Source organism: Trachurus japonicus, chromosome 13 (assembly GCF_045865225.1).
Source record: "Trachurus japonicus isolate A0001 chromosome 13, Traja_1.0".
NCBI lineage: Eukaryota > Metazoa > Chordata > Actinopteri > Carangiformes > Carangidae > Trachurus > Trachurus japonicus.
This window is the reverse complement of record NC_140919.1, coordinates 7,544,807-7,558,519: the sequence shown is the minus strand read 5'-3', so window position 1 is coordinate 7,558,519 and position 13,713 is coordinate 7,544,807. Positions and strand designations below refer to the sequence as shown.

The 13,713-nt window shown below is 44.9% G+C and overlaps 1 protein-coding gene across 2 annotated transcripts; it reads left to right on the top strand.

The window, feature by feature from the left end:
- The first annotated feature begins 374 nt into the window (after window positions 1-374).
- tbx2b (T-box transcription factor 2b) lies at window positions 375-9,190 on the top strand. Of its 2 annotated transcripts, none has more exons than XM_085794756.1 (7): window positions 375-824; window positions 1,810-2,077; window positions 3,655-3,801; window positions 5,165-5,268; window positions 5,395-5,564; window positions 6,295-6,971; window positions 8,657-9,190. In XM_085794756.1, the coding sequence occupies exons 1-7, from the start codon at window positions 454-456 to the stop codon at window positions 9,179-9,181; spliced, it is 2,262 nt and encodes a 753-aa protein (XP_085650882.1). In that variant the 5' UTR covers window positions 375-453; the 3' UTR covers window positions 9,182-9,190. The 2 variants fall into 2 exon arrangements, with proteins under 2 accessions (XP_085650882.1, XP_085650881.1); XM_085794755.1 differs by having other exon boundaries at window positions 378-824; window positions 5,165-5,241.
- The last annotated feature ends 4,523 nt before the right edge of the window (window positions 9,191-13,713 follow it).

Sequence of the window (13,713 nt, the reverse complement as noted above, 5' to 3'; positions counted from 1 at the left end):
GAAGCTGAAGCACACAACAAACAGCTCAGACTGAGGCAGCAGCAGCAGCAGCAGCAGCAGCAGCAGCGGGATCTCCTTCCTTCCTTCCCTCCGTCCGTCTCTCCGTCCCTCCGCAGTCTGAAGGGAGTCGAGCCGAGGAGCCGAGGGGAGACACACCGACCTCCTCCTCCTTCTCCTCCTCCTCCTCTTCTTCCTCCTCCAGCGCTGGGGCTCCTTTCTGTTTTTCTTCACGCTGATCTGAGAGGCTGTGGCGCGGCACGGCACGGCACAGCACGGTCTGGTCTGGTCTCCTCTCTGCTCCTCTAAAAGCGCGGACGGACCTACTACACACACTGGCTTCAGGGCTGTGGGGAGGGAAATACAAGAACCACTAAGAAGAGGAAAAAGAAGAATCTCCACTACTATTTTTATTATTATTATTATTATTCTCACTTGGTTTTTGTGGATGCACCGATGAGAGATCCAGTTTTCACAGGGACTGCAATGGCTTATCACCCTTTCCACGCACACCGGCCGACCGACTTCCCCATGTCCGCCTTCCTCGCGGCCGCGCAGCCGTCCTTCTTCCCGGCGCTCAGCCTCCCGCCCGGCGCGCTGGGCACCAAGCCGCTGGCGGACCACAGCAGCCTGGCCGCCGCCGCCGCCGCCGCCGAGCAGCTGCACCCGGCCCTCAGCCACCATCAGGCGGCTCACCTCCGCAGCATGAAGAGCCTGGAGCCCGAGGAGGAGGTGGACGACGACCCCAAAGTCACACTGGAAGCCAAGGATCTGTGGGACCAGTTTCACAAACTCGGCACGGAGATGGTTATAACCAAGTCCGGAAGGTAAGAGAAGAGAATAAAGGAGGATAAGGAGCAGCAGAGAATATTTTTTTTTGTTTTTTGTTTTTTTGGGGGTCTTTTTTTTGTTAGTTTTTGTTTTTTTTGTTTTTTTTCCTCCTCTGGTCCCGCGGCGGTGGAGCGAAGCCGCAGTTCACAAGTTTAGAGCCGCAGAAAAACGCGTTTTCCTTCGCCGAGGCCCTCCACAGCTCCACGGCTCCACGGCTCCACAGCTCCACGGCTCCACGGCTCCAAGGACACTGTGGACTTTAGCTTGAATTATATATCTATAGAAAAAAAAGAAGAAAGAAAAAAAAAGACACACACATACACATTAACACAACACAACATAACATAACATAACACAAAACACACAGAGTGGAGTTCACCTCAGAATAAAAACACTCGGGTTCAGTTTATTGTGAAATATCTGACTCAGATTTCCGGCCTGATCAAAGGAAGGAAAACATTTTTTTTGGATATTTGGTCCAAAAAAAAAAACCATCAACTGGACAGTGGACCTGAGGTTTTATCTGGTGTGTGTCTGTGCGTGTGTAGTATATAGTATGTGTGTGTAGTGTGTGTGTGGAGCAGCGAGCGGCTTCTGGCTTTTATAAACAGGCTGTCACTTCAAAAAGCAGGAACGTGAAGTGCTGTGGTCATAAATATACTACTCAGCTTTGTAGTGTAGTGCAGGCTCGGACAACACACATACACACAGAATACACGCACACAGACACACACTGTGGGTTTTCAGCATTGCTCTGTGTCCTAATTGCGAGCAGCGCTGCAGAATAAAATCTGACAATTACAATATTTCCACTTGTCAGAGCGTCGCGGTGTTTTCGCTGCGCCTTCATTCAATGCCTCTTTTGTCAGAGTTGTTCAAGTGTTGCATTCACGGTCTGTCCGTATGTCTGTATGTTGTGTTGTTATGTTGTGTAGTGGTTGAATCACCTCTGTGTGTGTGTGTATGTGTGTGTCCGTGCAGGAGGATGTTCCCTCCGTTCAAAGTGCGCATCAACGGCCTGGACAAGAAGGCCAAGTACATCCTGCTGATGGACATCGTGGCGGCGGACGACTGCCGCTACAAGTTCCACAACTCCCGCTGGATGGTGGCCGGGAAGGCCGACCCGGAGATGCCCAAGAGGATGTACATCCACCCGGACAGCCCGGCCACCGGGGAGCAGTGGATGGCCAAGCCTGTTGCTTTCCACAAACTCAAACTGACCAACAACATCTCCGACAAGCACGGATTTGTGAGTAACGGCACTTCTACTTGTGTGAGTGTTTTTGTTTTGATCGGATCAAGATCATGAGACTTATTATTATTACAGATATTACTGCAAAATATGAAATGATGTTGTGATGTTGTTATTATGATATCAGTGGTGATGAGAAGGTCCATAACAGACCATAAACACCTCTGCGGTTAGATGAGTAAACGCTGCTGCTGCTGCTGCTGCTGCTGCTGCTCGTCTCCACGTCCAGAGCTGTTGACACTTTGTCGCCACTTGACTTCCCTCCCGTCACTGACACACACACACACACACACGTTCACACACATATTAACACACACACACACAGCTTACGTTTCCGTGTTGCTCTCCAGAATATTATCAGCCTGCACCCAAACATCCAGGCCCTGCGCCCCGCAGCCTGCAGCCTGCAGCCCGGGGAGCAGGAGGAGCAGGAGGAGGAGGAGGAGGAAGGCTGCAGACTGACTGCTCTCCTCCTCCTCCTCCTCCTCCTGCTGCTGCTGCTTCCTTTACTGTTATTTATTATATATTTTATTCATTTATTTTAATATTAGAAACAAATAAAATAATAAAAACAAACAGCAGCGAGCGGAGTGTTGGCTGGAGGGAGGATTAAAGTTGAATGATCATCAAACCGGGTCACGACGCGTCTCACACCCGCTGCAACCAAACACCAACACTGTACTGTAGTAGCCTATATAGTATAGTATAGTATAGTATAGTATAGTATAGTATAGTATATAGTACAATATAGTACAGTGTCTGTGTTAATATTCAGTATTGGGTGTGGAAGCTGCACTGTGTTACGTTTTATTTAAAATATTCACAACATTATTTAACATGTGTTTTAGGTTGTTGTGCTTTATTTTACATTATTGAGTCAAAAAAATAAAAAAGTAGAATTAAAGAAAAATATAATAACATACAGTATGTGATAAAGTCAGAGTAACAAACCCCAACATTTATACTATAATTAGTGTCAGTCTGATTAATTGTCACAGAAAACAACAGTAATGTGATTTTACATGTTTATTCTGGTGTAGAAGGTAAATTGGATTTTATCTGAATTACAGTAACATATGTGTATTCATGGCGTTTAATTCACGCTTGAATTCTGCCTTATTTTAATATATATATATATATTTATTTATATATTGAGGCCACTTTAAAAATATATAATGTAGGCTTTAGATCTTATGTTTTGTGTCAGAGCCTCAGGTTGAAATAACATGGATAGAAACGTGTGAACGTGCAGGTTTTGCTATAAAATCTGGATTAAAATGATTTATTATCATTTTTATTTTAATATTATTATTCATATTCACATTATTTATAATGTTGTGGTTGTGTGTCCAGGTGACAACACGTGTGGCCTGGTTTTGTTCCGGCAGCAGCAGCAGCAGCGTCACTGTCAGTGTTACAGCGCAGAGAAACGTTCAATAGACACGTAACGTAAAGTGACGTTTTACTAAAACCTCTTTCTGTGTTTCTCTGTGTGTTTGTCTGTGTTGTGTGTGTGTGTGTGTGTGTTGTGTGTGTGTGTTGTGTGTGTGTTGTGTGTGTTGTCGTGCATGCAGACCATCCTGAACTCCATGCACAAGTACCAGCCGCGGTTCCACATAGTCCGGGCCAACGACATCCTGAAGCTGCCGTACAGCACCTTCAGGACCTACGTGTTCCCGGAGACCGAGTTCGTGGCGGTGACGGCCTACCAGAACGACAAGGTGGGTTGACCCTGCACGGCTGCCGTAGCTGCTTTCAAAATAAAATAAATGTTCTTCTGCATGCCTCCTCCTCCTCCTCCCCTCCCCCCTCACACACACACACACACACACACACACACACACACACACACACACACACACACCACCACCACCACCAAACCCTGGAGACTTAATCTGATTTTTTTTAGGTCGCCTAATTTCCCTGCAGAGGTCTCCCCCCGGCCTACTTGGGTTTTTTTCTTTCTTTCCCTCGGCGTAGCCTACTTGATTTTTTTTTTTTTTTAATTGCTGTTTTGCCTGGATTTGTATTTGTATATATGTGTGTGAATTCAAATGTGCAGCTTCTGGTGTGTTTGGTGTGTTTGGTGTGTATAATGTGTGTTTTATCTGCGACCAATGAGCTGTTACCTTCACTAGAAGTGGATAAATTAGGCGGATAAACGCGGCGCTGATGTTGGTCTCCCTTTTTCTTTCTTTTTTCTTTTTTAGACTATTATTTGATTCAAATAAATAAATAAATAAGTAAAAGTCACTCGCGGCCTCCGTAGTTTGGATTTAACAGGATATCTGACTGATAATAATAATAATAATATTGTAATAATAATAATTCTATGATAGGCTGATATACAGCAGTAGGTTTGTGCATGTGTGTTTAATGTCATTATCATAAACTGGGGTTAAACTGCAGTTTGTGTTCAGGTGGGTGAGGAGGGAGGAGGAGAGGGAGGGGGAGGAGGGGGGGTCGTGTTGTAAAAGTTTATGGCAAAGAGTCACAATCGATTACAGGGCTTTTAAAGGGCCGCTGACCCCGCTCATGCTTCTTCTGCGGGGGGCCCCCAGGCGCTCGAACAGGCTGCACGGAGGGGCCGCCGCTGCTGCTGCTGCTGCTGCTGCACAGATACAGTAGAAATAGATAGATGGACAGATAGATGGACAGATAGATGGATAGATAGATAGATGGATAGATAGATGGACAGATAGATGGATAGATGGATAGATGGATAGATAGATACAGATGATCCAAACCAAACCGCGTTATTAATTATTGACAGGCTGCGTCATCTGCTCCGCGGTGCGTTCAGGGCCCCTCCGGAGAAGAGACAAGATGCCGTGGCAGAAAGAAATGTGTCTCCGGGGGCCAATGGGGTGGGAGCGGGGGGAGCCATCAGTGCGCTTTTTATTATTTATAATCATAATAACCATAATAATAATAATCATAATAATAATGCAAATCCGAGGCCCCCGGTGGCCCCTGGTGTGGTGCGTTTGAAGCCAAATGTGCGACAAAGACAAAAAGAAAGAAAATAGTCCTGGTGGTTCTGGATCTAAGTGTGTGTCTGTGTGTGTTTTTGTGTTTGAACAGATCACGCAGCTGAAGATCGACAACAACCCGTTCGCTAAAGGCTTCAGAGACACGGGCAACGGGAGGCGGGAGAAGAGGTGCGAGACAGTGAACGCATCACACCTGTAAAAAAAACCGATTGTTTTTATATTTCTGCAACATTATGACGTCACAAATTCTAGTCATTATTGTTGTTATAAATAATAATAGTGCTAATAATAGTTGTTGTTGTGGTCGTTGTGTCGGTGCAGGAAGCAGCTGACCATGCCGTCGCTGCGGATGTATGAGGACCAGTGCAAAGCGGACCGGGAGGCCGCGGACTCGGACGCCTCGTCCAGCGAAGCTCCGACCGGCAGAGACCCGGTCCACTCCCCGCTGGGCGCCGGCACCAGCCCGCTGCGGTTCAGCAGGGCCAGCAGAGGTGAGCCGGTTCGATTCCACTACTGTATAGCCTAGTACTGTCTGTGTGTGACCCGAATATGAGAGGAGAGGAGGGAGGGGGGGTCAGGATTATAACAGGATTATAGTTTTTAGAATCATTGAAATTATTATTATATGAGTTATTATTTGAAACTACAGTGTAATAATGTGTTTATTTATATGTATTTTCTTTAATTAGCCTGTTTAACTCTGCGTTTTAAATTTAAATATTAACCCACAACCTGTTTTTTAAACATTATTATTATTATTAGTAGTAGTATTATAATAATAACAGAGGGTTTGCTGCTGCTGCCATGAGAATCAGACACTGATCTGGATTTATTTAGTTCAAACTCATTATTTATTATTTATTATCTGGATTTTTATCATATGTGAAAACTACATTTTACGTCTTTTAATCCATCAAACTCCTCAATAGAACAAAGTCAAAGTCAAGGCCGTAATTACCATATACATTGGGGCGGGGGCACATCCCCAAAATGCCCCCCCCCCAATATAAAAGTAGCTGATTTAAAAATAAAAATTAAAAAATTAAAAAGTATCCCATGTGTTAGTGAATTTACGGTTTATATACAGTATATATCTATAGAAAGAGAGAGAATGTTGTTGTTCATGTTTTGTGTGAGTGTGTGTGTGTTGAGCCCCTCCTGTGTGTGTCTGTGGTCTGACGTTGTGTTGTTGTGTTGTTGTTGTTGTTGTTGTTGCTGCAGACGAGAAGACGTGCACCGACAGCGAGCAGGAGCTGGAGCAGCAGGACGAGCGCTGCACGGCGTCCAACAGCCCCGGCCCCGAGCCCGTGTCCCCCTACAACAGCAGCTCCCGGTGCGAGGACCGCGTCCGTGGCGACCGCGGCGACCGTGGCGACCACCGGCCCAGCAGCCGCGGCGACCAGCGGGGCGTTGCCACGGAGAAGAAGGACCAGCACCAGGACTCCATCTTCAGCATAAGGAGCCTAGAGAAGGACAAGGCGGAGAGCCGGCACAGGAAGGACGCCGCCGACGCGCTGCAGGCCAAGGACTCGGAGGGGGGGGCATCGGGGGCATCATCAGGGGGCATCAGCGCCACCAAAGACGCCTTCTCGCCCCTCATGGTGCAGACGGAGAGCCCCTCCCACTTCAGCCCGGGCCACCTGCAGAGCCTGGCGCTGTCCGGGCTGCACGGCCAGCAGTTCTTCAACCCGCTCAACGCCGGCTCGCCGCTGCTCTTCCACCCGGGGCAGTTCGCCATGGCGCCCGGCGCCTTCTCCGCCATGGGCATGGGCCACCTGCTGGCGTCCGTGTCGGGCGGCGGCGTCGGCATGGAGAACGGCGGCCTGTCGGGCCAAGGAGGAGGAGGAGGAGCAAGCCCGTTCCCCTTCCACCTGTCGCAGCACATGCTCGCCTCGCAGGTAAGGACCCGTCGGCCAATCAGAGAGCAGCACTGCAAAAACTCAAAATCTTACCGAGAATATTTGTCTTATTTCTAGTCAAAACAAATCTCATTTTACTAAAAGATAAGACTCGTGACATAAAAAGTAGCTTGTTTTTAGACACTTTTTACTTCTTTCAAGCAGATTTTTACTTGAAATAAGTAGAAAAATCTGATAGTGGAGCAAGTTTTCTTCCTTATTACAAGCACAAAAAAAGGGAGAATTTGTTTGAAACATGTGAAAATGATCTAAAAACAAGTTAATTTTTAGGTGACGAGTCTTATTTTAAGTGGAAAGAGTTTAGTTTTGAACAGAAATGAGACACATTCCACCTGTCGCAGCACATGCTCGCCTCGCAGGTAAGGAACGCCGCAGCCCGTCGGCCAATCAGAGAGCAGCACTGCAAAAACTCAAAATCTTACCGAGAATATTTGTCTCATTTCTAGTCAAAACAAATCAAATTATACTTAAAATAAGACTCATCACATTAAAAATTAACTTGTTTTTAGACACTTTTTACTTCTTTCAAGCAGATTTTCACTTGAAATAAGTAGAAAAATCTGATAGTGGAGTAGTAGTAGTTTTTCTTCCTGCTCGCCTCGCAGGTAGCTATAAGGACCATCGGCCAATCAGAGAGCAGCACGAGTTCTTATCAAACTTAGCCTCGCGTCACCAGGCTCTTCAGAGAGAAGAGCGAAGAGCCTGGTGTCTGTTTACTCCGAATTTCGTCTGCATTCTGGTTCCCGTCTTCTAGCGGAGACGGAAATCACCAAATTCACCAAAATAAAAGTGTTCACCAACATAAAACTTATAAAACAGACATTAACTTGTAATACAATAAAAGCAAAATGTTAACTTAATGGCTCTAGGATTTTCTTGTAAATTATATTCCTTAAATTAAAAGGTTTCACCGCATTTTATTAGCTTGGTGCTTTTATTTTGAAGGAAAGGCCTGTCTCGGCCCCAGACTAGGAAGAGAATGAGTGAAATGTTTGAGGGTTTTTTTTTTTGTGGTTAAATCTCTCGTGCATGCTCACACCTGTGTGCTTTGACCTTATATTATGGGACGTTCCTCCTTTGGGCTCATTGACAACCAGCCAATCAGAGAGCAGCACGTTAAACGTTTTAATCAAACGTATTTTGGCAATTAGGTCTGCTATGACAGTTTAAAGTGTCTTTATGTCAAGTTGTCAGAACAAAAACATCTCAAATAATGTCACAACTTTGCATCAAAAGTGACATAACTCACCGAATGACACTTAACGACAGCTGTCAGAAGTATTCATTGATGTTTATCACAGCTGTTATGTCATGGTTATGAACACCTATTCAAGTAAAGTGTTACCCCAGCAGAATTTAAACGGATGCAAGTTAAATATTTGTTGTTGTAGTTGTGGTGCTTTGACCTTATATTATGGGATGTTCCTCCTTTGGGCTCTGACAACCAGCCAATCAGAGAGCAGCAGGTTAAAGCTGCAGGTTATGACGTTTAAAGCTGCAGTTTATAACGTTTAAAGCTGCAGTTTATAACATTTAAATCAAACGTAAAACAGAATTTAAACGGATGCAAGTTAAATATTTGTTGTTGTGGTTGTGCTTTGACCTTATTATGGGATGTTCCGACCCAGCACTGACCTCCTCTCTCCTCTCTCCTCTCTCCTCAGGGCATCCCCATGCCTCCGTTCGGCGGCCTCTTCCCGTACCCGTACACCTACATGGCGGCGGCGGCGGCGGCGGCCTCGGCCTCGGCGCTCCCGGCCGCCACCAGCAGCAGCGGCGGCTCGGGCCCCCTCTCCAGGAACCCCTTCCTCAGCTCGTCGCGGCCGCGGCTGCGCTTCAACCCCTACCAGCTGCCGGTGTCGCTGCCCCAGAGCTCCAGTCTGCTCAGCGCCGCCGCCGCCGCAGCAGCAGCCGCCGCCAGCGCTGCAGGACTCGGCGGCGGCGGCGGCTGCGGCGGCCTCAGTGGTGGTTCAGAGTCGTCCAAGCCGGGCAGCAGGGAGTCGAGCCCGGCGCCGGATCATCACCATAGCAACCACAACAAGAGGAGGGAGGATGCTTCCCCCAAGGCGGTGGCGTCGTCCATCATGAAGGACTCGGTGAACGAGCTGCAGAGCATCCAGAGACTGGTGAGCGGCCTGGAGGGACAGAGGGACGCCTCTCCTCCGTCCGCCGCCGACTCTCCAAAGTGACCGGGACTACTACACTATACGTCTGTACGTCACGTCACCACGGCAACGAGGACGACTAGGACGAGGAAGCGTTGTCTTGGAGACCAGAGAGGACGATATAACGTGCAGAAGTCCTGTACAGCACATGACAGAGACACAGACTGAGACACATGACGTCACTGTGGAACAAAAACGCTGCAGATTCAGTGAAATTTTAGTCCTTTTAATTAATTAAATTTAACCTTTTTTTTTTCTTTTTTTTTAAATAAAATTAAAAAAAACTCACTCTCACTCAAGTGTTGAAGGTTTCCTGTCAGAGAGGAGAGGGAGCAGCTGAACTCCTCGACCCCACCGGATCTAAAACATCAAATATAATAATAATAATAAAAAACACTAAAATAATCTTTATTATTTAAGAAAAAACAAACTCCTCTTCAGTTGAAGGACCAGAACACTGACCATCAGAGACAGACGGACAGACGGACAGACAGGATATCCCTCCTTTAAAAACAAAAAACATTAAAAAAAAAAAAAAAATCAAAAACACTTTTTCTTTTTCTTTTTTTTTTTTGTTTCTTGTTGTTTTGATTCCTCGTCTGTTTCCAGGCCTGATGATGATGATGATGATGATGATGAAAAGGGACGGAAGCTGCAACAGAGACAGAGACACAAAGAACCACGTATCATTTCATTGCCAGGAAAGAAAAGAAAAAAAAAACAAACAAAAAAAAAGTTTCTGAAAATATTTATGTAATTAAAAATAAAAAAAATCTGTAAATAAAGCTAAAGATCCAAGAATATGCAATTGGTATTAATTTATTCAAGGCTGTATATTATTAGCGTGTATATATTTCGAATTTAACTCGTTGCTTTTATTTTTTCTTCTACTTCTACTTCTACCTTTCCTCTTCTCCTCCTTTTACATGACCATATACTGTAAATTAAAAGAAGCTCTTGTTTAGCGCTGTTGGTTTGACTCTATTGTAAAAAAAAAAAAAAAGAAAAAGAAAAGAAGCATCGCTGATTCTCTTTTTTTTTTTTTTTTTTTTTTTAGGAGAAAGAAAAACGTGTGTGCCATGTTTTAGTCTGCACCCACACACACACTTACACACATTTACACACACACACTTACACACACACACACAGAGGATCAGACTGAAACAAACACACCTCAGGTTCAACTTCACTCCAGCCTGGAGACGTTCAAAGCAATTCCTCTTTTCCTCCTCTTCCTCCTCCTCTTCCTTCTCTTTCTTCTTGCGCATCGTTCATATCTATTCATAAATATATTTAAAGACGACATGTTTATGCTGGTTGTCCGGGTATTTTTTTTTTTGTTTTTTGTTTTTTTGTTTTTGTTTTATTTTTGATTGTCTCACAATTTCAATAAAAAATCGTTGTGCTGAAACGTTTTATTCTAATCAGTGTTTTTACTTGTGATTATGACGATTCCCGTTGTTATTATTATATTGTGTTATATTATATCATATTATAATCATCTCATTACTGCGAAGCAAAGCAGCTGCAGGAATTTATAGAGCTTTTTCTTTATGAAGTCATCTATGGGGTTTTTATTCTCACACACACACACACATAGAGAGAGAGGTGGGGCAGCAGCGCCCTCTGTCGGACACTTTAACTTTAACTTTAACAAAAACATGATTGTGTTTAATTCACATTATTGGAGATACATTAAAATCAGATGGAGCAGTTTGTGGATATTAAATATTTTCTTATTTTAAAGCGGTGGGGGTTTAATTTAATAAGTGTGTTTAATGTTGTGTTTGCAGTTTGTGGTCAGCTGTGTGTGTGTGTGTTTATTAATTGTGTATATGTGTGTAGGGGTGTGTGTGTCTATTCTGAGCGGCTCCTCGGTCACCGTCAATCAGTGTTTCCGTCAGGACTATTGTGTGGCGCGGAGGTATTTTTAGAAAGAGTCGAGTAATGTCAGTATTTATAGGAAGAGTTTCACACATCCTGCTGCTGCTGCTGCTGCTGCTGGGATTCAGACCCGCGATCACAGCAGCAGGCCGCACTGAACAGGCTAGGGAATAAAAACTGATTTTTATTTTATTTCTTTATTCTTTTTCTCACGGAATGCAACTAGGCCTATAGTCAAGTGGTTAAATCCTGAGGTTGCAGGTTGAAATCTCGCCCCAACGACTTCTGATAACTTGCTTCTTGTTTAAACTATTCAAACTTAGGCTACTACTGCATCGGACAGTGTGTGTTTGATTCATCACGGTATATATATAAAACTCTAAATGTTTCATCTTGCCGGGTTGTTTAGCATTTCTTCAGCAATGGCGTTCAGCATTTAAACGCATTTCCCATTAGGAAATGCACTTTCTAGTTCTATTTAAATTGAGATTTTTTTGTCGATTTGCTGGATTGTGGATTATTTAATAGGCTATTTCCTGTTTTATTTACAGTGTAAATGTGTCTGTGTGTGTTTGTGTGATGCAGCATTGTGTGTGTATGTGTGTGACAGACTTGTGTGTGTGTGTGTGTGTCTCGGTTTAAAGGGTTAAGAGGGGGGAGCGCGGGGCAGCAGACAGCCTTTTGTCCAGGACCCGGCGCCTGTCGCCTGCCTGCCGGCCACAGCCTCCACACCGCCTCGCTTCCTAATTAGAGCCTCTCCCCCCCTCCCTCTTTTCTCTCTCTTTCTCCCCCCTCCTCCCCCTTTCCCTCCCTCCCTCCTCCCCTCCTTCTTCATTTTCTTTTCTTTTCTGCAGCGATAATCACAAAACTCTCATTCTCCTCTGCTGCTGCCGCTGCCGCTGTTGTTGCCCCCCTTCTGTTATCTTCAATTAACGGAGAGAAAAGTATTTGTCTAAATCAATCAGTCTATGAGTGATCAATAGGCTCCCGTGGAGGCCCCGTGGATCAGCACTAATGGCTGCTGACGGCGTGGGGGAAAAAGGCCGAGATTATTCACAACTCTGTTAAATGATCAGCGCGCGGGGGCCACAGGAGGAGCTGCGCGCGCGACTTTCTTCTACTTGTTCTTCTTCTCACCGACACTCACGCGGACAAACAACACGGTCTGACCGGGACGAAGTGGACTAGAGACAAAAGAGGTTGTTAGAATTAAAACACGAGAATAAACAGTAGAATTTAAATAGAGTTTCTTCTTTAATATGTATTATTCATATTCATATCTTTATTCACCTGCAGTTTCCATTCGGTGCAACTTTACACTGTTAAAATCAGCGTTTAAAAACAATATATATAGGCTACAATATAATATATCAAAGATTAAAATACATTTAATAAGTTAGACAAGTCCATAATAATAAAACACCAACAGGCCAGTTCCTCTCATATCAACACCCACATGTTGAGTATTTCTATATAATAAAACTCTAACATTAATATTTTTGCTCCATGTCTTGTAACATTATTGATGAACATTTGACTTTAATATTCAGTAGGTTTAATAGTTGTTGTTATTTTGAATTAATAATTATGTATCAGAGGTTTTAATGTGGTAATGTTTTGTATTAAAGGACACAAAGTCGATGTTTTATTGTGTTTGAGTCTAATAAAGTAAAAGCATGAGTCCAGACGTTAGACGCGTCCCAGCTGCTGAGTAAACACTGAAGAGCTGCAGGTTTCAGAGCAGAGTGGGAGCTGAGTGGACACTGTGTGTGTGTGTGGGGAGGCCCAGTGTGTGTGTGTGTGTGTGTGTGTGTGTGTGTGTGTGTGTGTGTGTGTGTGTGTGTTGCAGCCCAGAAACCTGTGTGAGTCTCCAGAGGCCGAAGCAGGAAGCTGATTGGACGCTGCAGCTCAGGTGCAGGGAGGGAGGCGGCCAATCACAGGCCTCCGTTCTCCTTCATTAGGAGGCAGCAGGGGGGAGGAGGAGGAGGCCAGTAACACACACACACACACACACACACACACACACACACACATAGAAGACCATGTATTAAAACAGAGATGTTCATAACAGACCAATAAATGAAAATGATCCGATTGGTGCGTGAGTGTCGACCAATCACAGGAGCCAGAGCTGAAGACTGAACTAAATCAAAGGAGTAAATATTAGAGAAAGTCACACTCTTCATATGATGTGATGATGTCATGTGATGATGTCATCATGTGTCATGTGAGCAACATGTAAACGTCTGTTGTGTGTTGTTGGTTGTGAACCGTCACATTCAGCTCCTTCTGGTGCCTTCACATGCAACAAGTCACTGTGTGTAGCTACATGTCTGACTGCGTGTGTGTGAGTCCCTCTAGTTCTTTAGGGGGGGGTCTGGGGGTCTGTAGTTGGGGGTCTGTAGGGTCTGAGGGTCTGTAGGGTCTTTAGAGTGTGTAGCTGCAGCAGCACAGCAGCGTGTCGGCCCGTCGCCCCCTCCTGGACACTGCTGAGGAGAAGGAGAGAGAGAAACAGAGACAGAAAGTCGCTCCTCTGTGTTTGACTTCCTGCAGCAGAACCAGACGCAGTCACACGGTCGCTGCTCTTCATCTTCATCCTCATCATCAAACTTCACAACTTCACAACTTCACACCTTCAGAAAGTTCACACCGAAGGTGAGAAACTAAAATAA